Source organism: Siphateles boraxobius, unplaced genomic scaffold (genome assembly GCF_051911475.1).
Source record: "Siphateles boraxobius isolate OS27281-9 unplaced genomic scaffold, OSU_SipBor_1 9, whole genome shotgun sequence".
Lineage (NCBI taxonomy): Eukaryota > Metazoa > Chordata > Actinopteri > Cypriniformes > Leuciscidae > Siphateles > Siphateles boraxobius.
This window is the reverse complement of record NW_027509219.1, coordinates 18,522,814-18,547,625: the sequence shown is the minus strand read 5'-3', so window position 1 is coordinate 18,547,625 and position 24,812 is coordinate 18,522,814. Positions and strand designations below refer to the sequence as shown.

At 38.9% G+C, this 24,812-nt stretch overlaps 2 protein-coding genes across 2 annotated transcripts; both read right to left on the bottom strand.

Moving 5' to 3' along the window:
* Positions 1-3,894: 3,894 nt before the first annotated feature.
* Positions 3,895-11,239, bottom strand: LOC143732750 (perforin-1-like). Its single transcript, XM_077224101.1, has 3 exons — positions 10,696-11,239; positions 9,999-10,536; positions 3,895-5,476 (listed from the first exon to the last, which is right to left on the bottom strand). Exons 2-3 carry the CDS (start codon positions 10,526-10,528, stop codon positions 4,453-4,455), a joined length of 1,554 nt encoding a protein of 517 aa, XP_077080216.1. The 5' UTR covers positions 10,529-10,536; positions 10,696-11,239; the 3' UTR covers positions 3,895-4,452.
* Positions 11,240-16,696: 5,457 nt separating this feature from the next.
* On the bottom strand, positions 16,697-20,121 carry mpeg1.1 (macrophage expressed 1, tandem duplicate 1). The gene is made up of 2 exons (XM_077224099.1): positions 19,548-20,121; positions 16,697-19,283 (listed from the first exon to the last, which is right to left on the bottom strand). Exons 1-2 carry the CDS (start codon positions 20,010-20,012, stop codon positions 17,562-17,564), a joined length of 2,187 nt encoding a protein of 728 aa, XP_077080214.1. The 5' UTR covers positions 20,013-20,121; the 3' UTR covers positions 16,697-17,561.
* Between the last annotated feature and the right edge of the window lie 4,691 nt (positions 20,122-24,812).

Here is a 24,812-nt window from a genome sequence, read left to right as displayed (position 1 = left end):
GGGGGCAGTGTTATCACAGAACAGACCAGATGGGGAGAAGGTGGTGGCATAGCAGGGTCTTTAATAAGTGTGAGAAATGCTATTGTGTAACCAGACGTGAACTCCTTGCAGTGGTAATAGCAGTGAGACACTTCAAATACTACCTTTGTGGCACACCATTCACGATAAGGACAGACCATGCTGCTCTTCAATGGTTGATGTCCTTCAAAGAGCCTGAAGGTCAAGTGGCCCGATGGCTGGAAGAACTCCAGTCATACGACTTCTTAGTAGTTCATAGACCCGGGTCTAACCACGCCATCCACGCCGAGGGCTGCCGTCACTGTGAGAAGAGAGAGAGGCAGGAGAGGGAACTGTGTCTGGGGAACGAGCCAGCACAGCCTGCATGTGGAGCATTGAGGGTGTTTGATACACCAGAGTGGAAGTTGGAGCAGGAGCAAGATGAGGATCTGAGGCCTGTTCTACGTTGGCTGGAGGCACAGCAGGGACTTGATTGGGGGGATATTACGGGTTGCTCGTTGGGGACAAAAGGACTACGGTCCAAATTTAACACACTGAGGCTGAGTAAGGGAGTGCTCCAGCGAGCATGGAAGGAGCCTGCCACTGGCGAGGATAGATGGCAAGTAATAGTGCCCAAAGCACTGAGGGAAGCAGTGTTAACCGCTTGTCATGGGAGTACGGGGTCCGGCCATTTCGGGGTGTCCAAAACCGCTCCGTCGCCTTCGCCAGGGGTTCTACTGGGGCCACCATAAAAGGGACGTGGAGGATTTCTGCCGCAGATGTGATGCCTGGGCAGCCTATAAGGGCCATCTCAATCAATCTCATGCAAAACTTCAACAGCAGGCTGTAGGAGCACCAATGTAAAGAGTAGCTGTGGACATCGTTGGCCCCTTCCCTGTAAGTGTAAGAGGTAACCAGTTAGTCCTCACTGCTATGGACTACTTCACAAAGTGGCCTGAGGCCTATGCAATACCAAACCAGGAAGCAGAGACGGTGTCTGATGCACTGGTGGAGGGGATGTTCAGCAGGTTCGGGGTGGCAGAAATCATTCATGGTGATCAGGGGAGAAATTTTGAATCCAAGCTATTTGCAGCCCTGTGTGAATGGCTTGGCATGGAAAAAACTCACCCAAAACGCCCCTGCACCCCCAAAGCGATGGCCTGATTGAAAGATTTAATAGGACCTTGGGTCAACAGCTAGCTATCCTTACAGCTGACCATCAGCGGGATTGGGACACTCAACTTCCTTTCATTCTCATGGCCTACAGAACTGCGGTACAGGACTCCACACTGTGTACCCTTGCTTTGCTTATGCTGGGGCGTGAGCTTCGGACCCCCCCAGAGTTGTTGTTCGGGAAGACCCGGACATGCCGGCTATACCTGCCGGACCAGAGTATGCAAGGAGGTTGCAGGATCGAATGGAGACAGCCCATGTGTTTGCCAGGGATCAATTGGAAAAGGCTGGCATGAGGCAGAAAAGGAACTATGATGTTAGGAGCAAGGGAAGAGACTTCCAGGCTGGCGAGTCAGTTTGGGTGTACAGCCCGAGGAAGAAAAGAGGATGCTCCCCGAAGCTTGACTGGCAGTGGGTTCGCCCCTGCTTGACTCTAGAGAAGGTGGGAGAGGTAGTGTGCAGAGATAGGGTGCAGATGCCGGCTAGAGATAGGAAAGTAGCCTTGCATAGAGGCAGTCTGGCCCCATACAGAGGTAACTTGGCCGTCTCTTTTGAAAAGAGAAAGACCACCCCCCCCTGCCTCACAAAACAACATTGACCACAGGCCCGTGCCCCTAACCCCAGGGGCTCCTGATTCTCCCGCCCTAAACACCCCACATGGAGCCACTTTCCATGGACTTTCCACTGATCCCCATGCCCCAACCCTTCATCCCCTTGCAAACTCGGACATTCAACCTGATATGCGGCCAAGGAGGCAGAGACGTCGGCCTGGGGACCTTAAAAACTTTGTTTGCCCCTTCGTGGACGAGGGTTCTTCTTATTAAAGGGGGGGGGGGGGGGGCAGTGTAATGTCAGTATAAATGGAAGACACTAGTTAGTGTTCTGTTGTTCGACTGTGTTAATCGATTCATAAGCTGTTCTATCTGTTAGTCCCTAGTTCTTTAAGGGGTGGGGTTTTAGCGGGGTCAAGGGACTAGAGGGAGGGAGAGCTGGAAGCGGGAAGACAGAGTGAGTTTAACAGCAGAGAAAGCACTTTATATCTCTTCCTTTATGTTGTACGGCGTGGGTTACGGCCATAAAACTAACCCTGCTGTTCTTGAATAAAGCCTTATAAGGAGGAAGAATCCGTCTGTTTTAGTAGCGAAACGCTACAATATGATGAGATAGCCTATACATAACATTGATGAGTAGCTAGGCTACATCAACCAGATTTAGAGCGTTCACATGCAAATTTGCTTTAGGCTATTTCCCTCTGCATCGAAATCAGGCACAAAATGTCAGGATTAGAAACACGATTCCTGGCTGCATTTCACTGAATCTTTGGTAAGTTGTAAGGAACACCATCTAGTCCAACCTATAGTTTAAACTGATAATCATTTGTTTTACTTACGTTTTTGCAGTTTCCCATTTTAAATCCAGTCACGCAGCAGGCTCTTTTTTTGCCACTAGGTACGGCTGAGGTGGGGCAATGCGTGCATTTACTATATAGTGCCATTTTTTCGCCACTTCCTGATGGTACTGTAAATCTAATTACTTTGAAGTTTTTTGTAACCCTCACCTGAGCGATACCTTTCAACAATGAGATTCCATTGATAAGCTGTTGTGGCCAATGGCTCTTGTAGCTCTTGTAGTCTTTGAATTGTGTCAGGTTTTCTGTGGCATTTCATAGGTTGTAATATTTACATTTAATGAGTAAAATAGGGCTGATGCCAGATGCCATCGAAGTCAAGTCAGTTACAATGACAAACTGCAGTCAGGTCGAGACCCCGATGAGGATGACTAGCATGCAGTTGAGCTTCCCTGAGACGGTTTCTGACATTTTGTGCTGAAATTCTTTGGTTATGCAAACCGATTGTTGCAGCAGCTGTCCGGGTGACGATGTTGGATGTGGAGGTGGGCTGGTGTGGTTACACGTGGTCTGTGGTTGTGAGGCCGGTTGGATGTACTGCCAAATTCTCTGAAACACCTTTGGAGATGGCTTATGGTAGAGAAATGAACATTCAATTCAAGGGCAACAGCTCTAGTGGACATTCCTGCAGTCAGCATGCCAATTGCACGCTCCCTCAAAACTTGTGACATCTGTGGCAAATAAATAGCATCACAGTCCAGCTTAAGTAAGTAGAGTGATGTTTCATTTTTGTTGTAAAAAAGTTATTAATTTGGTTCATTTATATATAGATAGGAGAAAACTCTGGAGAAAACCGTGATGTCATCGTCCAGCTCAGTTCAGTTCTCATAATTATAATGGTCTTAATGCAGGCAGATCAATATTATTGTTGAATATTACATTAAATGTTACATTTAATGTCCCCAACTAAGCAAGCCAAAAGCCAATGGCATCAAATGGTTAAAAAGGGTGAAAAAGCCCACAGTGGCAAGGAACCAAAACTACATTAGGTGTCCATCATGGGGAAAAAAACCTTGGGAGAAACCAGGCTCAGTTCTACTCTGGCCAACGAACGAACAGTGTGATTGATTTGTGTGTTGTTTGTATGCCTGGGTGATATTAAACCCTTCAACATCTATTTTAAGTTTTCAGTTGAAGTTCTGTCATTTTGTGTATTGTTTGCTTACCTGTTAATAATTCTATTAATGTAGAACCTAACGCCTTTTATTTTGGGACACCTTTCTGGGGAATATTGTGTGGCCTCTACGTTGTTGCTCTACGTTGTGGAAAATGCAGCCCTGGTCAGAAAAAAAAAAACAATACAAGAGAGAGAACACTATTTTCCATTTGTATTTATGCATTTGACACTGATCTTTTAAAATACAACTTTCAGTGCATACATGTTATATCCTAAGTCTAAGACACTGTGGGAAATAAACCAATGACCTTGGAGGGGTAAACACACCTCAGAATTTCATGTCTTATTTATTGTAAAGTTATTGTGTACGGTCTTTATTGAACCAATAGGCAGTCATGTTTAATTGAATGATCTGTTATAGAAAATGAAAAGACCTCATATTTCACTTTGTGTTAAATTACAACAAACATGCATAGGAATCAGACCACGGAAAGCAAAACTATTTTCTGTCTTCTGAGTTGCATTAACAAATCTTCTAAAAGTTTTAGAAAAAAGAAACATCAAAATGTATCATTACATTTGAACACTATAAATGTTGGAAATATATTACAAAAATAATAATGAAAATGTGATTATTTTTTATTTGTCCTTAATTTTCTATACATGTGATCTGTGTATAACATCTCATCTTGAACTAAAAATGAATATGCTGAAATATTCTTTATAATTATAGTTTGTTTTATACAAATAAAAGATCTTATGTTTTTGGTGAATATCTGCTACACCTGTGTCCGGTCAGGTGAGCATCACAAGAAGCGTTGTAGGTGAAATAAAGGATGCCACGCTTTAATTTACAGCTGTGTGAGTGAGTCCCACGTTCAGGTCTGACCACACATCTCCCCACCATGTCATTATAAAATACATCACTGTCCCACACCTCAAATATGAGTTCATGACCAAACTCAATTGATCCAAAATCATAGCTGATGTTCCATTCAGGATCATTGTTGTCCATAACCACCTCAGTCTCCTCATACATATTGTTGTACCAAACTTTCACGTAACCGTCAGTGCGTGTGAAGAGATCTGCTTTCAGGCCTGCGGCTTTCTGCACCAACACTGCCAACCTGCCACGGCTTGCTCGCATAGGACAGCAGTTGTTGTCCAGATTTGGTGTCTGAGAACATCCTTGATTCTCCTTGTGATCTACAGAAAGCATGTTCTCTTCAATATACTCTGTTACTGCACTTTTCAGATTGGCACTAACCTCAGGATCAGCCACCAGATGATGGAGAGGGAAAATTGCATATGATATAATTTCAGGGTTGTCATGCAAGCTCTTCATCCAGTTTAAGTACGCTTCAGTTGGGCTTTGATTTAAATCAAGGTCTGGAAAGTATTTCTCACCTCCCAGCACCTCTATCTTGTGTGTCATGAAGCCCTGGTAGAATCCCATGCTCATGTTATCTTTAAGGATTTGAGAGCATTTGTTGGAGAGAGAGGCATTAGCTGGCAGGAACCCCAAATTCATCTTTAACTCAATATTCAGACAGTTCTTGATATCCGTCTCAGAGAAGCCCATCAGGGTTGCAAGACAAGTTCGAAAAGCCGTGACCCGTCTCACTCGGCCTCCCAGATGGACTTGACGTATGTAGTGAGTGCCGTACGTATCTATAGTCCTTCGGTACAGGGGTTTTGTTTTGTCATCATACTCTGCTTGAAGTCGCTTGAGATGATTTGCAAATTCGGTGCTGATCTTTGGGTGATCTGTAACTCTGTAACTGTACATGAACAACAAAATAAGTCATCTGTCAGCAGATTCTGAGTGTACTTTCTAAATAAAACTGTAATTTGCCTGATGTGTTTTTCAGTTTTTTTGTTTAAAGTTATTTGGTCAAGGGACATGATAAGAAAGTACTTACTAAAGCATGTTTAGGGTTTGTTTTATTTTGGAAAAAACTGTGATTTGGCTGACTTGGCTGTGATTTGGCTGTGATTTGGCCCACAGCTGGCTGACTTGGTTTTGAAGTGTTTTATGACTAAATTGTTTGGTCAGATGAGGATTGCATGCACATCTTAACATGTTTGAGATAATGCTTCTTCTTCCTCATCATACGTAATCCTAAATATCCCAAGGAAAAGAAAACTGACATTCAAATAATTTACTTGCACTGCAGCTTGCTTTTAAAGGTAGTTCTTATGAGCCTTGAAATATGTCTCTCAACAGCCAACAAGAATAAAACTTAAAATACAATATATATATATATATATATATATATATATATATATATCCTATGTCAAATTATTTTGATATTATTAGGTATTCTCAAGTCACCTTATCATGAACTATGATCAAATTAAGGTAAACTGCAATTGAACATCTGTTTAGTAGCTGGCTTTGGATTGTACATCTATGTAGTTGAGACCTGCTCTGATAATTTGTTATCATTCAATCAATATTCAGATATTTTAAGTGTCTCTTTAAAGCTGCACTAATTGCCCTCTTGCGGTTAAAAAGAAAACTGCATGTGTCTTGCGGAGGAACAGTACTTTGGTTGTGCTCCGGGTCTACTCCTCTGTGCGGATGAATGTGGTTAGAGGCACTGGTGTAGTACACGTGGATACAGGACTTCTAATCTGATGTTTTTACAACCGGTGATTCACCAGAGGCTTGCCGTTTTGAATGATCCGTTGTCACTTTTTCTCGTTTTTCGTGACAACAAACCTTCGTCTCCACACTACCCACAGCTGGAGCAACTTTTCTGTGCATGAATATGGCGTGCCGTGTGACACACACGCACACCCACGGGCGAATGACGTAAGTATGTATGGTATTTCAACTATAGCCTGTAGCCTATGTCTGACAGCACAGCTAATGAACAGCTAATGGTAAAACAAAATATATTTGTTTCCATGATAAACCAGCCTTATAGAATAAGTAATGTTTTCCAGCTTCTAGTCATTTTTTGTGCATGCTACCTTAAATTTACCAGTTGTTATTTTACTTTAATAAAATTTAGATATGTCATGCATGGGATTGGCACCATAGGGTTTAACCAAAATCTAAATGTAGATATCAGCAATATTATTTTGCATTAAGTTAGCAAACACTCGCCAGTCTGTTAACATTAATATTTGCCAGCCTCCAAGTTTTGTAGCAAATCTATGCATGTTTCCATGCATGGTAAACCAGAGATATATGCATTAGTTGTTTTCCAAATTCTTGTCATTTATTGTACATGCTACCTTATATTTTTCAGTTTTCAGTTCAGTAACCTCGGTTTTGCATATTCTAAGCTAGCTAGCTACATATTCTGGCTGCTACATTACCATTGTTAGCAAACGCTAGTCTGTTAACATGAATTTTTGCAAGCCTCCTCCAAGCACAGACGTCACACTTTAAATCCTACCTGTTGCTTTTCACCATGCACTTATTTGGCTGCTGTCGCATCCCTTGACATGCCATGTCCTTTCCCCTCTTTCTTTTTCTATGTTTTTAGCCTCCGACAGCTTTTTTGCTTTATTATACTTTTTCGAGTTTCAACGACAACTCACTACTGTGCTGCTCACTCAGCGCTCACGCGCCCGCGCCCGCTCGCGATATTACCCTTCTATGTCAAAATAAATTCTATGATGGAATCTTATGAGGGCGCCGGCGCCTACTCTAGCCTGTTATTAGTCCTCTAAAATTTAAATAACTTTTTTATATTTAACTTAAATAACTTTCATAAAAATTTATATAACTTGTATAAATTAGAATTATTTTTTTAACCATCGCTTTGGCGCCCCCATGATGCGGCGCCCCTATACGCCGCATATAGCACATACCCACTTTTTGCGCCACTGTGTATTTGGGTAAAGTAATTGTTCGTAAGATAGATTTTATTTGCACTATCCTATTAATGACTGTTATTTTTTATCACATTTTTCTTTTTTTCTTTTACATAGTTAAGTCTTCAAATAATTTTGGGGCCAATGTAGGCTACCTCATATGTGACCCTGGATGACAAATCCAGTCACATGGGTCATTTTTTTTAAATTGAGTTTTATACATCACATGAAATCTGGATAAATAAGCTTTCCATTGATGTATAGTTTGTTAGGATAGGAACATATTTGGCTGAGATACAACTATTTGAAAATCTGGAATCTGAGGGTGCAAAAAGATCGAAACATTGAGAAAATCGCTTTTAAAGTTGTCCATTTATGTTCGCGATTGTGCTGCATTTTCTCTCACAAAAATAAATGTTTTATACATTTACGGTAGGAAATTTACAAAATATCTTCATGGAACATGATCTTTACTTAATATCCTAATGATTTTTGGCATAAAAGGAAAAATTTATAATTTTGACCCATACCATGTATTGTTGGCTATTCCCACAAATATACCCGTGCTACTTAAGACTGGTTTTGTGTATCCAGGGTCAAATATATGCAACACTGGCTAAAGATTTCCCAAGAATATAGTTGCAAAAAAAGCATAATTTTATTTTATATATCATTTGAAATGAGTCATTTTGATATATTAAATTTTAAATAAAGGGATGATTTCCATTACACGAGAGTAGGTGTTAAAACTTCATGCTGATTTGTACTCGGCTTTCGCCAAGATAATCACCAACTAAGACGTAGCTTTACAGTAACCTATGCTTCTCCATCCATTTACGCTTCTTTCCATCTGTTGACGTGAATCTCCTTCTGTCTGGTGTTAATACGCGTCAGCACACACAACGGCTGCAACCACAGTCCGGTCCCTTCATAACAACCCTCTGGATTGAGCGGAGTAGGGAACATCTCTAGGGTCTTCAAGTGGGCACCTTCCGTCCTCAGTGTTTCGTCGACTAGCCCACGACACCTCAAGAGGGCTCGACAGTGACTCTGGCGTCCCAGAGTCACCCCCCTCTGTCCCCCACTCAACTCAGCCCAGCTTACTGACCTCTACTTCCCTCTTGCTGCTGAGACCTAACCACAATCTCTCCGCAACCCAACCATACGCGCCAACCCGTTTGACTAAGGCTGTCGAGCCCCACTGGTGCGTTAATATGCAGTTTCAGTGGCAACGGGTCCGTATGGCATACCACCTACCACAAAACACAATATCTGCCCAACCACCCTTCATTCACGCAATATACACAGGAACGTAATGACTGTAAATACTATACAACCTATACAAATAAACCAACAGTTGCTGCTGAGACCTAACCACAATCTCTCCGCAACCCAACCATACGTGCCAACCCGTTTGACTACGGCTGTCGAGCCCCACTGGTGCGTTAATATGCAGTTTCAGTGGCAACGGTTCCGTATGGCATACCACCTACCACAAAACACAATATCTGCCCAACCACCCGTCATTCACGCAATATATACAGGAACGTAATGACTGTAAATACAACCTATACAAATAAACCAACAGACTCTTCAAGTTTTCAAGAAATCTACGAAACCGTAGCATGGCGGCCTGTACACAGCCAGCTAGAATCTTTCCGTCTCAACCACAGCCAGTTGCTGCTCCTTTCAGCTGCTTGATTTAGGAGACTGATTAGCCGTTTTTACAATTTTGGGCCTAAATCAAACAAGCTAGTGTGTGGCAGGGCTAGTCGGGTTTCCACTGTCACTTCCAGGGCTTCCTCAGTGCCAACTGTCAGGGTTTTTGGCTCGCTTAATACCTTGGTCCAAAGTGGGCCAACTGGGGCTTGAGGAGTGGTCATGAACAAAGGCATAGTTTACCCGAGTCAGGAGAGGGTCAACGCTGCTTCTCATTTCCCATGTTATTATGTCAGGCAACCAGCTAACTTCAAGATTTAAGATTTTTGAATAAATTTTCAGCTCAAAACTCACTTTCAGACACCAGCAAGCGTTTGACATAACTTCCTTGCAACCCAACGGGGATTCTGATAACAGTATGAAAGTGAGTTTTGAGCTGAAAATTCTTTAAAATGTCTTAAATGTTGATGTTAGTATTGTTGACTAGTAGCCTGATATAATAACATGGGAAATGAGCAGCGGTTTTGACCATCTCATGTCTGACTCAGGTAAACCCTGCCTTTGTTCATTACCACTCCTCAAGTGTGGACCAAGTCATTCGGTGTGCCAAAAACCTTGGCCGTTGGCCCAGAGGAAGCCCAGCTGAGGCCAGATCAAGCCCCGGAAGTGACAGTGGAAATGCGACTAGTCTTTGGCTCGACAGTGGAAACACATATATTAAGAAAGGTTCCAATTGTTACCATTCTGTGAGAAGTTAAACCAAAAAGTCAGGAGAAATACAATGCTAAATGAATTGAGCTCTTATGAACTTACCTGTAATATGTACAGCTGATCTCATGAAGGGCAAATGTTGCCTTATCCATTGCATTCTGAGAATGGGCAAATTTAGCTATATCTGAGCGGCTCCCTCCCAAAATCGCCTTTCCAATGTCATCAAGGCTAAGGTCCATTTCCCAGTTGTTGTTGATGAGTGATGTTGAACTCTTCATAAGGGAGTCAACAGAATGATGAAGAGCAGTAGAAAGTTGTTTGCTGCAGCGGGTGAAGGGACGCCAGTCCAGCACGGCTGAGGGAAGTTTCTGCATCTGCCCTCCCTGAAAGCGGTTCTTGCAGACCGTACAAGTGCCATTGTCCATGTGTGACTTGACATTGATCAAAAATGCCCCTTTACGGCGCATCCTGACAACATCAAAGCCTTCGCCTGCCAGGTTGTAACCAGGCACAAATGGGGCTTTCTCACATTCTACCTGAGAGCCTGTATGGCAAGCTGAACTTGTGTCCCAGTGTGTCAAGATCAGAGAAATGCAGAGAAAGAGGTGGAAAACACAGTGATTTGTTTCCATGATGATATATCTACAGGGAAATACAGATGGTTCACATGTAATATTTAATTTCTTCCAGAATGGAAAACAACATTAATGTGTTTTGTTTTGTATTATTTATGCTGAAATGGCATTGAAATCTACTAAAATATCCAAAATGTAAAAGAAAAAGAAAAAAATCACCTCACCAAGTTCAATTTTATCCACCGAGTATCTTTCATGCAACAGTCTGTTCCAGCTGTGTTACACCACCATATTGACCTACTTCAGAAAAAGCCTTTTTCTATGTTCCCCCGAAAATACAGTTTCCTCATAAAATGTTATTGCTGTAGAATCACTTTCTGGAATGCTAATGTTGAAAAGGAGCATTGTGTGGAAGCTTGAGCCTGTGGTATTTGTGGAAGGGAGTGTCTTCCTTTTAGACCCTTTCTTCTGTGCTAGACAGATTTCATCCGCTGACTGATTTTGTTTAGAATTTTTTTTACAGGGAATACCAGCTGTGCAATGGGGGAGGGTTATCGTGAGACTTCGCATAAGGGAATTCAGGATGAAGTGCATGGTCAAGCTTAATCATGCAGGACATGTGAATGATTATATGTAGTATTTTTTTTTTTTTTTTTGGATTATGTGGAAACACACTGTGTCATGTTTTGATTTGTCTATGTTGTATAGAACATTTATAGAGAACAAAAATGCCAAATTTAACATTACAACAGCCTGAAAAAAAAAGCCTTTAACTCAAAAATGAAAATTAGTTTCATGTCAAACATAGAGGTGTTGTTAGATTGTATAATTCATGGTTAATGTTCAATATTCTGAAATTTGATTGGCCATTTTGATTTTATCTCTCTATTTGTGTTTACATTTACTCATTTAGCTGACGCTTTTATCCAAAGCGACTTACAATTGCTATATATGTCAGAGGTCGCACACCTCTGGAGCAACTAGGGGTCTTGTCTTGCTCAGGGACACATTGGTGTCTCACAGTGGATTCGAACCCGGGTCTCTCACACCAAAGGCATGTGTCTTATCCATTGCGCCATTTCTTTTCATGCAGCCTTCCCTTGCATCCTACAGGGGGTGGAGCGGAGATGCAAGGAAAGGGAAGTTTGTGAGTCTATGTCTAAAAGAGTTAAACGAAGCCAAAGTAGCTGTCAATGTCTTTCAAATGTCTAACTTTTCCGTGACAACGTGTTTTTGATTATATAAGTGTTGTTCTGGGACTACAGAGAACAGTGTCTGGTTAAAAAAAACACAGAAATATGCTGATAATTAGCTTTGCTGTGTACAAGGTTGATGGTTTCAATTTATAAGACATAATAAATTATAGAAAAGACAAAGAATACACAGAGTTAGTGGAATAGGGACAGTTGGCCTTAATACTGCCACACACACACACACACACACACACATTTATACCTACTAATTTTGATTGTTCACTATGTTAGCAAACTTATGCTTTCTCATTTGAGAGAGGAAGAGATTATAGAGTCAATACAGTGACTCTTTAAAGGGAAACAATTATCTCAAGCTATACTAGGTGAACAGGTAGTTGATAAATAGGGCAGATGCCAGATAAACTTAATTCCTGTTTTGTTTTTATTTTATTTTTATTTTTTGGCTTGGGAGACAGGACATCAGGACATCTTATGACAGGAGGCTTGAGAGACTGGACATCTTTGAAAAATGACAAACTGACTATTGTCCAGGACAACACTGTTTTACTGATTGCTCATCTGGGCAAACAGTCTCACATAGTGGTGCTACTGTTATATCTATGGAATCACTATGCTTTCTTGTCATGCAAAGCAAGTTAGAACAGATAATTGGCACCATCTTGAGTCTCTAGGTGAAAAGGGCATTGCTCAGAAGAATAAGGATGAGAGAGAAATTAAGAGGAAGACAATGGGATTTGTTGGGAGATTTTTAATACACAAATTAATTGTCTAAAGATGTTACAGTGTTTGACTTTGTAGTGGCTGGACATATCAGACTCACAATTATTTGTTACCTAACAAAACAAACCATGAGGTTCTAGTTCTAAGGCTAAAGTTCCAGAGCAACTAAACACCCCAAATGCAGCTAACACCAGGGGCCTCATGTATCAATATTGCGTATGCACAAAATCTTTGCTTAAGCCAGCTTTCACGCTCACGGTCGGATGTACTAACAGTGAAATTAACGTGAGAATGTGCGTTCCCCCACGGCAATTTCATGTCTGGCGTACGTACATTTCTCATAGTTTTTGTCCGTTGGCGAATCTTACAGGCAATGAAGTTAAGTTGCAAACATTACACAACGAATTGTTCTACAAGTCTATCGCACTACCACCTGTGGGAAGCATTGCTATTAATTTGCAATTTATAAAATAATTTACATATATTATCACACGAGCCTTATGGGAATTTTCAATCAATTATGCAATTAAGTAAGAACATATAAAACCATATGCAGATTGATACAACCCTTAGTTTATGGCAATGGCAGCTTTGGCCTTATTAGAGGACATTGCTATTGCAGAATCCGAAGAGAATGAGTTTTTAGGGACTACAATGATTTTCTGGCCCAGGATGATAACTGGCTTATCAGCCGTTTCAGATTTCCAAGGGCTATCCTCTTGGAGCTCTGTGCTGAGTTGGGTCCGACTGTAGAGAGAGGGAGAGACAGCGAGGAGCCACGCAATACCCGTTCCCTTGCAGGTGCTGACAACACTTGGTTTCCTGGCAACTGGTTCTTTGCAAAGAAAACTGGCAGACCGCTCAGGAATAAGCCAGTCGTCTTTGAGCCTCGCAATGCCAGCGGTATGGGTCGGGATCATCCGCATGTCTACCAGGTATATAAGGTTCCCATGTGATGCAGTTGACCAGCCAAACATTAAAACGCAATTTTGCAGCGAAAGCCGGTTTTCCTAATGTAATCGGAGCGATCAACTGCACACACATTGCTATAAAGGCGCCATCTGAAAAAGAATTTGCATATGTGAATCGGAAACATTTCCATTCAATAAATGTGCAGATAATATTGGTTACCTTCCTGTAGTAAATCCGAGTCTCCCACAGCATCAGATACTACTCCAGAGAGTAAAGTTTTTTTTTTCTCGTTTCTACCTCCGATAGTAGCACCTCCGATTCACTTTCTGTAAAGTTTTGCTTCTTGCTGCTTGCTTTAGCCATTTTCTTACTCCTTTCTTTTGCCAAAGTGGACTCATTACCATATTTAAATGTATTTAATTAAGGGAGGAGACTGGGTTGGGCGTTGTGCTCGTGCATGTGCGCTCATTTTTACGTTGGGATTGTCATTTTAATTGGGATGTACAAAGAGAATATGCGTGGGATCCTTCGTACGCAGAGATTCATACATCTGTTTTTTTTTGTGCGTACGCACATTTACAGCTTTGTCGGTACGCAATGTTTTAGTATGAATTCAACGCAAGTCTTTGTACATGAGGCCCCAGGCCTCTGGTTAACATGCTACCAAAGATAAGACTGGTTTACAGTTCAAATTAATGTACTCTAATGTAGTTCAAATTTCACTCTGAATTCACTTTGAAACAAAACAATGAGTTTTTTAATATACAGTCTATCCTAATCCTCTACCCTCTACCCGCTTATGTACAATCATCCAATTTTTCTATGTAATCATGTTCTTTTACGTTGTTTTGCGTATGTTTTAATTCAAACTCTATTGAAGGAATGAATGGGTATCTATGAACTGCAATTATAATTTTCTTTGTTAATTTACATTAAATCTCACAGAACAAGTACACAAACATACACCCTTTCACATTATAAATATTCAATTTACACTTCTTAAAAAGAAGAAATGCATAAAGTAAATAATAAAAATGTAAAAAATTAATAAATAAGTAAATATAATAAATGAATTTGTTACAGACAGTGTTTACAAAGTATTTTCCAGTAAGGTCTTCATTTCCATTTTACATGATATTTATGTATGGCTCCCATAGCTCCCATTTCCGCTTGCACTTAGCAATATAATGGCGCTTTTCCATTACCAGTTTAATGTTAAACATGTCTGACAACATTTTATAACCTCCTTCCCGAAGTTTTGTATTTTTGTACATTCGTTTCATTTACTATTTCTATCAAGACCACTTTCGTCAAATACGATTGACAATTAGCATAAGATTTGGACTGGCAGTATGGTTCTGTTCTGAGCAAGAACTCCCTCCGCATCCATGCAGCCTAGCATGGATAAGAGCAGGGAGAGCAGCAATAACCCCCCTTAGGGTAAACAGAACAGAACCAACATGAATGTATTCCAGATATCATTAATTCAAGATTTTAAAGTACAACATAATTCTATAATTTATTCTGATTCAAGGGGAAAACCAAATCCTGACTGGACGAGAGGAGGAGCTGGGGATGGAGGAGGGTAATTCGCTCCTGAGAAACGGAATAGCTGCTGATAATACTGAAGGAGCTTATATATGTATACAGTGATAGGCGTCATATTCCTATAGGTAGACGTGGATCAGCTGAGAGTCAGCTGATGCGAGCTTGACTAACGTGACCTGCGAGAACTGATGCTATGCTTGATTATAAGAATCTTAAAGGTTTCTTCTCTTAACACGCAATCCAATTTAATATGCAAAACCCTCTGCTAAAAGACAAATAATCGTGAAGTTTCCCTCGAAAGGAACAACTTTTATTTTTAGCTCACTCGCCTCCCGAGGGTGTGGAATCTTCATGTTTAAAAATATTCTCTACAATTGATCATAGTTTGCTTTAATGTTTTATCTTGTTCAAAATCGCACAAAGCCATACTTGTGGTGTTCACGGTCAAAAATGACCAGCCTACAAAAAAAAAAGAAGCTTATAATTAATGCTATATAACAGCCCGTTCTCATCCTTTGGCGTCATACATGTGATGCTTTGTACATTTCGTTGAAATCTTACGCACATGGCATCCTTTAGCATCAATATGAGACGCAGAACCCAAGGCGCCATACAGGTGACGCTCGTCTAAATCCAACGCACATGGCATTGTTTAGCGTGAATATGAGACGCAGATCCCAAGGCGTCATAACCGTACCCTACCCCAGACCTAAACCTACCCATAACAGTGCGTGTTATATTGACACTAAAGGATGCCATGTGCGTAAGATTTCGACGAAATGTCATATGGCGTCACCTACATGACGCCAAAGGATGAGAATGCGTTGTATATAATCATCAAATATTTGATTCAGTCTTTTTGCCAACTTGTTTTCTTTAATTTTTTAAAGATATTCTTTCAATTTCTTTCAATATTTATTTTTTAAACTGACTGATTGTAGGTCTCATTCATCTGAGCTTATATTTGTCAAAACTGAATATCCAATGAAAATCAATGGGGAAGCAATAAGAGAAACATTTAGTGGTCAGGAGCATTTTCATGTTCACATATTTACATGTGTGCTTGCATAAAGGCCTTGGACCTGTCCACAGTCACGCGACCAGGCACACAAACACACACTTTCATGTACACAAATAAACAATTTTAAGTATTACAGGCTTTCTTTTTCACAGGCATGAAATTACTCAGATCAATAATTTTTGACCGCAGGAACACAAAATGTTTTTTAACACAGCACAAGGTTTCAACACTGCTTCTTCCCCTCTGACCTTTTTCACAGACTGTAATGAAAGATCTGAAATGCACACCTGGGAAGGTTTATATATGTTATTTTTTTTAAAATATGTAAATTACTTAAACACTTAAAATTTAGTATTGTATAGCCTTTGCATAAAAATAAAAAAACTAGTTAACGCTGATGTGAGGGTGTGGGAGTGATGGTAAAGTTGACATATTTCTCTCTTCTGACTGTTTTTATCAATCTCTTTCTAATTCGTTTTTTTAATCTTTTCTCTATTGAGTAGTTTTTCTTTTGCTATTTGAGCAATTGGGGAACCAAAAAAATGTATTTGTGTAGTATCTCATTCACCATTATAGAAGTTTACCCAACTATGACGACTTCCGCTTCTGAGAAACCTGGAAATGTGAAAAAGGTCTATTCTGAGACACTCTGACATGAAGATGATCCTGAGCTTGAAGTCTTCTAAAGACCCCTAAGTTTGTGCTAAGCTGCGGCCTTATCTTTCCATTAATCAAAGATCCTCTGACTCAAACGGGTTATCTCTCAAGTCAACTTTAGCAAAGATCAACTTTGGATAAATCCTTAACAAATTGGATAAAGACACTTTTATTTAAATGGCAGAGACATACAAGTAGCATATCAAACCCCGGAAATGAACATTTATTAGAATTATTAAAACAATTTTTTTGGTTGTGGTATTAATTCTCCTACATCAAGTTAATTCTTACAGCTGATCTAAATAATTATAGTGAATTATAACTAGTTGTAATTAATTATTAATGTTTTCTATTGGGCTAATTGGCTAGCTTCAATGACTAAATGAAAAATAAAATAGTCTATTACAATCTCACTAACAACAAGTAAAATATAATAATAACTTAACTTGACATCAGGATTTTCATCAAGATGTCCTTGTATTTACAAGATTCCTGATCATGTTGCATGTCTAAAGACATTTGCTCAGTTTTTTTCAATGAAATATTTATTAGTCACACAAGCATAAAAATTTAGATATACACATATATCAATAAAAATAATAAAGAATTAGAAAATAATTGTATATATCAAACCCATAATTCTGTGAATGTATTTTTGCTCATCTTCTTTAAAACGAATACATTTCAGAGCATTCTCATTTCACAACAATCTCCTTATTAGATACACTTTACAATTTTCAAGATTTCATTACGTTGAATTGTTTTTTATATATTAAATATATATATTGTGTTAACAGAAACATTTTCTTTCAGATTTATTCCAATGCTTGGATTGTTAGTTGAATGTTTCATGTTGAATGTGAATGTAAGTTATTTTTAGAGAATGGTTACTAACTGAGAGCACTTCTAGTAATATAAGTGCTGTATCTGTTACTGCTGCAAACTATTACTACTACTAATATTCATTATAACATTATAAAGCTGTACTGCAAATCTCTGAATAGTCATCTTAAAGAGATTATGAAATAAGGGATTGAGTGGGGTTATCATTTGCAATCTCAATCTGTTGTTCTCTCTGAATCTCTACACTACTCTCGCTTTGACCCTCACTATCAATCTCTTCATAGCCTTTGCTCAACCTGATGGCAGAAAACCTCTTTCTCTTTTTCATTATAATCACCATTCCTGTGACCATAAGAGCAACCAAAACCATTACACCAATGGCTACTCCAGCCTTTTCTCCTCCGGACATCTTAGAAGAAGACTCTACGTTAAACATTGTTGCCATTTGGTTAATCTCACCAGGCTTTGCCAGTCGCCACATCTTTGTTTGTCCAACTCTCACCCAAGAATGATCACCTTCTGTCATGACAGCTACGGTATTTGTGGCAATCATACTGACCATTGGTGGTCTTGTGAATGGTGGGAGACGGACTGGCATTAAATGACCACCAGTGAACACACCGGACTGGACACAGTACAGTACCTGACAGCCATCACTAATGGCAGCAAGATGTTGACTGAATTGAGGTGGACAGCGAGATTGACCCTTTGAGAGAGGGTTGCCAGATTGGCAGCTGAAGAAACCAGCAAAAGGCACAGAGAATCTTGTTGCGGCCTCATAATCATTGCTCATACAAACCATCATGCCATTAGACAAAAAGTGTTGAGTAAAGTAGTTTGGTGGACAGCCATTAGATTTGGTCAATGGGTTTTGCATAGCTGATCCAAATAGACCTCCAAAGAGATATCCAGAGTACTGAGGGATTTTCTGACTAGAGGAACACCAATAGGTTTCTACTTTAGCACGACGGACACGGTAAGCATCACCACATGTTTGGTCACAACAAGTAGACAACCATAAGAAACCGCATGAATGACAGTGGCTGTGGCATTCATAATGATTATAACCCCTTTCTACTGTCTCAGAGCGTAACAGGGTGGTGTTGTACTGTGAAGGGCAAGAATAATCACCAGTGGCTGGGTTTTTCTGTGCTGTCTCATCACAGATGACACTTCCATCTGATGTCAATGGAGTGCATTTTTGGTAAATGCCACCAAAGCTAAGATTGGTGACTGGACCATCACAAGAAGCATCATCTACATTTGCCTGAAAGTTGAAATTTGGGGAATCTGGACTTACACAACCTGGAATGGTGTTTACTTTATAGTATTTCTCTGCAGCCTGACGAACTGATGAAGCCATTTTGCTTACTGTTGGTGTTGGGAGGTCTGGGAATGTTGATGGATTAAGAAAATAGTGCAGCGGCAGCCCAGAGCGGTCAATAGCCACCAGATTATTGAGCGTACTCTCTTGCCACTTCTGTAGAGTGATGCCTGGGTAGAATAAAGCTCCACCATAGCTCTGTATTAACGAATATGTGGTGTTACCCTGATAACCACTGGTTTTAGAGGTTCCCTGGGATGTATTGGAACCAATATCAAATTTAACTTTGTCAAAGAAGTTTAAACCTGCTGATGCAGAAACCGAAGACATGTCTGACTGACTGTTAGAGACATAAGACATTTTTAAATAATCCTCTTGCACTAGAGTAGCACCAGCATCAACACTTGTGATGACATGAGTACCATAATCAAGTATTAGTTTCTCTGACAGGTAAGTTGCTTGACGTGTTTGGTTGTTCTCGATAGCGTCTGCAATATCCTCTGCCTGTCTCGCAAATCGGGAGTCCAGAGTGAAGTCGGGATACGCTTTTACTGTGTACAGATGGTTACGGACCTGAGAAACAAATATTTGAAATGAGAAAATAAAGGATTGATTTTCATCATTTGTTTTAATCAATATTTTTTTACTTGTAGATTTTATAAGATTAGATAAGATTTTGGTGTTAGAATTGTAATTTAGATTTTATGTTACCATAGTGTAGGTTATTCAAAATTACTTTTTCCCTGGTTTAGGTAAAATTACTTCAAAATCTTCTGTATTTGTCCAGCTTATCAATACGGTCCATACATAAGTTTTTTCTTTTAGTTTTGTACTTACTTGAACCCGTGCTGTTACAGAACTCTCTTTCACTTGGTGGCTTTTCATGCGCTGGTTTTCTGTGGAGAATTTAGCATTGAGCACCGAATAGAAGGAAATATCAGCATTAATGGAGCTTGAAGTGGAGCTTTTTTGTTCCAGCCATGACATAATGATCTCCGAGTTTGTTTCCACTCCACTCACTTTCTGTGGAATGACAAAGACTTCATCTGGAATGAGATAGGCACCATCTTCTGTGGTCTGACACTGGGAATAGCTCAGATTCATCACCCGGCCCATGTCTATGTTGCGCAGGTTATCCCAGCCTCCACCTGGAAGAACCTCCAGTGCTGTCAAACTTGAGTTTTTGCGGCACAAACGAAGTCCATTACTGGGACGAATGAGCGGATGAAGGTTGCAGATGTTGATAAAACAGCAGAGAATCAGCAGACACAATGCTCTTGACTCCATGATCACCAGAATCATGTTTCACACTACTTCAATAAAAATGTATGTGGCAGATTATAGAATTTGGTGAGTTCCTTAATAAATCCACTTCTCAGTTTCACATCTGTGAGAAAATAAAGTCATGAGACCATGCACTTCCTCTTCATGGTTTGGCTACCTTGGAGACAGAAACAGACAAAAGAGCCTTTAACCTATGTTTAAACGTTCAGTTGAAGGACGGTTTTATGAGCTGAATGAAACAAATATTTTTGTTGTGAATTATGGTAAATGTATTCAGTTCCACTCATTTTTCTGGGTTTTCATAATGTCCAATTTTTTTTTGATAATGTAGGAGGGTGTGTAGTTTTATTTTAACTATTCTTTTTTTTTCAACAAGAGGAAGTGAGATTCTTTGCTGCTTCTTGTTTTAGAAGAGTATGGCAATATCAGGTATTTTCAAATCCTCTTCATTATGAAAAACATTCTAAAACCGCTGTGAATGTAGATCATGAAAGCCCCAAACAGGTTTCTTGTCATACTTTTTGTACCATATGGCGGCACAAACTTATATATTTTATTATTTCAAAGTATTCAATTCACATTTATTTGTATAGCACTTTTCACAATACATATTGTTTCAAAATGCATGTCTACATTACAATTTAGATGGGATCGGTTATCAGAGGTGATTGTGTCGAAGTTATGTTTTTCAGAAATGTACATATACAAATCACACAGTTAGCTAATAATGTATTAATTTAAACAATGTATTAATTTAAGGCAGAAACATTGAATACATAAAAAGTACTTCGATTCTGCAACGCATATGGTCAGCCGGATATGATGTCATGCTTAAGTACTTGTGTTTTTCAGCAAATATTAAAAGGCAAATTACTAATAATAATGAATTCTGTTGCAATTATTTTTCCTAAATTATTCAGCTTCGAAGTTTGAATGTATTTAGCCAAGATGTGATGTTTACCTTCTGTGTTGAACAAAAATAAATTTGCAAGCCATAATTTGATGCAGTAGAAGATAGTGGTTGAAGGGTCCAAAGTACTTTTGAATGTTCAAAGCCTGACTATACTTTGAAAGAACTGGGATAAACTTACAAGAGATAAAACATCTTTAAATATTTAGCATCACTAGTTTCAAACCACAAACATCCAGTGACATGCTCAGTTCAAGTTCTAATAGTTGGCAAATAGATATGGAGGGCAGCTATGGGTTGGAATCTTGAAAATGGGCCCTATTTAAAAATAGACACACTACAAACATAATGTTGTGTACCATTCAAGAGTAAACTTTGAAAAGATAACCATGCTGTACATGTAGTAGACAAATATTTTATTATAATTTATTTTTACCCATAGGGAAAAAAAATCCAGAGGCTTCCAAACGTGAATTCTCTTTTGAATTCAATGATTAATGTATAAATGTAACTAAAATATAACTATTTATTGTTTTACTGTATTTTTTCATTACAACAATAACATTTTACTTTCTGTTATTGGTTATGGTGATTATTTAGAACTCATCTTTTTCTTTTTTTCCCCCTTTTTTTCTTCTTTTGCTCAAGCTAGCATTTGCGTTTTATGTTTAGGCCCAATGTCATCTTAATTAAAGTGTACAACAAATAATTGCTTCTTTAATTAATTACTTTTTCTTAAAGAAATGGAAGAAACACACTATTGAATGCAATTGAGTTGTTCCTGGAAGATGCTGTCTCACCCAACAGCCTCATCACCTGTGAGGAATAAGTTACACCACAACACACAACACACACAGTTGAAACTTGGAAGGATTTGTTTTCAAGATGAGGAAACCCTCAATGTAAGTCAGGCTACTGTTTAAGTCTCAGCATTAATGTGTGGAGCTGTTCAGTCAGCTCATTCGTTTGCAGACTGTATGCATTTATTAAGTCTTTTTACCTTGCTTTTTTATTAATATAAAATCCTTAGGCTATAGGATATTATAAGATGAAGAAGCCTAACATGGTACTATTTACAGTAAAAAATATATATATTTTCTTTAGCATGCAGAGCATGGCTGGCAAGGAACATGGATATAAACAAAAATTGTAAACATTTTCTTGTTTTCCTCTACTTTTCATCAACTTTTTTATTTCAATATTTCAACTGAATTTTTAAAAGTACAAATATTCCTTGTAGTCTCAGTATGAGCTCATAAAAACTGCATTCACAATAATTATGAGACATTTGAAAAAAATACTGGTTAAGTAAACAAAACATACTGTCTTACATATAGTTCTTATGAAGTTTGTCCAGGGGCCTGTACCGTAATGGTAGTTGAACAAACTCAGGGTTACAGGATTAGTTTTGAGTTGACAAAACCAAACCAATCCAACCAGGCTTTGTTGGTACCATGATGCTGATCATCAACTTTCTCTGTCAACTCAGGCTTTGATCCTGAGTTTAGGTGTGACATCAGTATCGAACAGCCAATCACACGTTGAGAAAGTGAAACTCAGATTAATTTCTCGTGAGAGAAGAAGTGCAATTCACTTATTAAATAAAAGTATTAAAATAGGAAGTATTTCAACAAATTTACACAGCAAGAAGAAAACAGCTGTCTATGAAAGAGGACAACTAAAAGAAAAAGTCTCGCTACTGTATATCAGTGCAATTAAAAGTTGTGAAGTTATTTTATACAGCTGATAAAAGTATAGAGAGAATTGAACATTTAAGCTCACATGTAGTTATTTTATAGCTTCATCTATTGATGCTAAAACGTATATATATTACCTTTATATATTTATTCATTTAAACTGCGTAATAATAATTGATGGACTAAAATTGTACATGTGTGATTGATTAAGGGTATAATAATTACATAAATAATAACTAAATCATACAAATTTATTATTCTAAATAAGCATCACTAAAACCAAGACGATTTTGTCTTTAAAAATCATTTGCTATGTAGTGACCTTTAATTTGGAGTTGAAACAGGTGGAGTGACTTTATCGCATCAGGCATGTGTCACTTTGCTCACAGCTGATTGGTCCAAGTTCGGTTTGCAACCTCTTACCTGGAACATAACCTGCCCAGGACCAGGTTAGCCGTGGAGCGTAAGTTACTATGGCGATGAACACTGCTTAAAGCCAAACCACTTTCATGGTCCCTAAAACCCAGGGTTGTCGCAAACTAAACTGAAACATAGCTGGCTAGCCACCTAAACCGGCTTCATGGTATAGGCCCCTGGTCTTCTTGGCTTGAGGTGCAGTCACTACACTTTTCACTTTTGTACACACTTATATATACACATACAAGCACGTGCAAAAGGAAATTCCATCTTCCTCTCCGGGCCAAAGTTCATGTTTGATGACCTGCAAGTCTGTATAGCAAAAAGATAACTAATAGAGGATGAAATATCATCTCTTGACTCAGAAAGAATCCAAACTTCAAGGCTGCATGGTTTGTAATTGTGGGAGAGTGAAATACTGTATAATTATATTTTAAAATTGGTAATGTATTATAGCTATGTAATCTATTATTTATAACAAACATAATCTCTAGAACATATATCATATCTTTATAATATGGCATGCTCAAATGCTATTGTGTACTTAGTTACACATCCTCAAAGATGGATTGACCTCCTTTTAAATGAATGTAAACACAGGAGAGCACAGTGCAGGTAATGCTTTCTCTTTTACTGCGTACCAAAGTTAAAGTTTGTTGGCAGCAAACTTTGTTAGGATGGTTATAAAAGCATTATTCTTTATTATACTTTAGTTTCTCTAATTCCTTTGCCAAAGTTTGATTTTATTATGTAACAAAAGTAACAATACCCTACCTATTGCAACAGTGTGTGAGTGCTTCTGAGAAGTTTGTTTGGTCCACTTGCACTTTTGATAAATTAAAATACAAGACACGGAAAAATTGCGAGTGACACTCTGCAGGTTAAAAATTATGTAAGAAGTTTGAATGAGAATGGGCGCAACTGTGCAAAAACTTGACAGAAACAAAAAAATCCATACACAATGCAAACATGATGTCATGATTCTGCCATCATGTTCTTTATTTTCCTTGTCTTGTGGCAGGATCATGACAGAACCATGTTTTTGTACACTAGCGCCCTGTTGTTTGGGCCATGTGCTTGTGTTGTCTCGTTAGATACCCCGCCCCCTTGTTATGCTTCTCTTGTCATTACCTAGCCTGTGTCACCTCTTCCCCTCATTAGTTTCTCCCTATTTAATCACCCTTGTGGTACATTGTCAACCAATGCGTGTTACTCTTTGTGAGAGTCCTGTGAGTACTTTGTCTGAATCCCGTATTAAGATTTGTGAGTTTGTGTAGCTGTTTGTTTTCTTCATCTTGTCATTATCAGTCAGTTTCTAGTCCTAGTTTATTTCCTGTCTTAGTCTAGGTGTACTGCCCTTCTGTCCTGTTTTGCCCCCTCGTGGGTTTTTGTTTACTGTTTTGTGCCTCAATAAATCCTGTGTGTCCGCATATCATCTGCGTTTGGGTTCTCTCCTTCACCCTCATGACACATGATAAGTGGTTTCAGAAAAGATAAACATATTATATGTATATGCTCAATAGTGTGCTATGTATTTGCAACGATCACCAGTGAGAGTGCCTGGGATAACCATCAGATATGTGTGTGTGTGTGTGTGTGTGTATGTATGTGTATATATATATATATATATATATATATATATATCCATAGAAAATTCCCAAGGCACAGAAATAGTAACTCCCTTCTGGGTGTGAATACATTTTGCAGACTAGTGTTTAACTAATATTTTATATTACTGCTTGTTGCTATTTTTATACTGTTATTGTGTTTTTATTTTCACTTCCAATAATTGGT

Coding starts and splice junctions, on each gene's coding strand:
- LOC143732750 (XM_077224101.1), bottom strand. CDS start 10,528: ATGGAAACAAATCACTGTGTTTTCCACCTCTTTCTCTGCATTTCTCTG. Junction 5,477..9,998: donor ATCAGCTGTACATATTACAG/GTAAGTTCATAA, acceptor GTTCATGTACAG/TTACAGAGTTACAGATCACC.
- mpeg1.1 (XM_077224099.1), bottom strand. CDS start 20,012: ATGATTCTGGTGATCATGGAGTCAAGAGCATTGTGTCTGCTGATTCTC. Junction 19,284..19,547: donor CTGTAACAGCACGGGTTCAA/GTAAGTACAAAA, acceptor TTTGTTTCTCAG/GTCCGTAACCATCTGTACAC.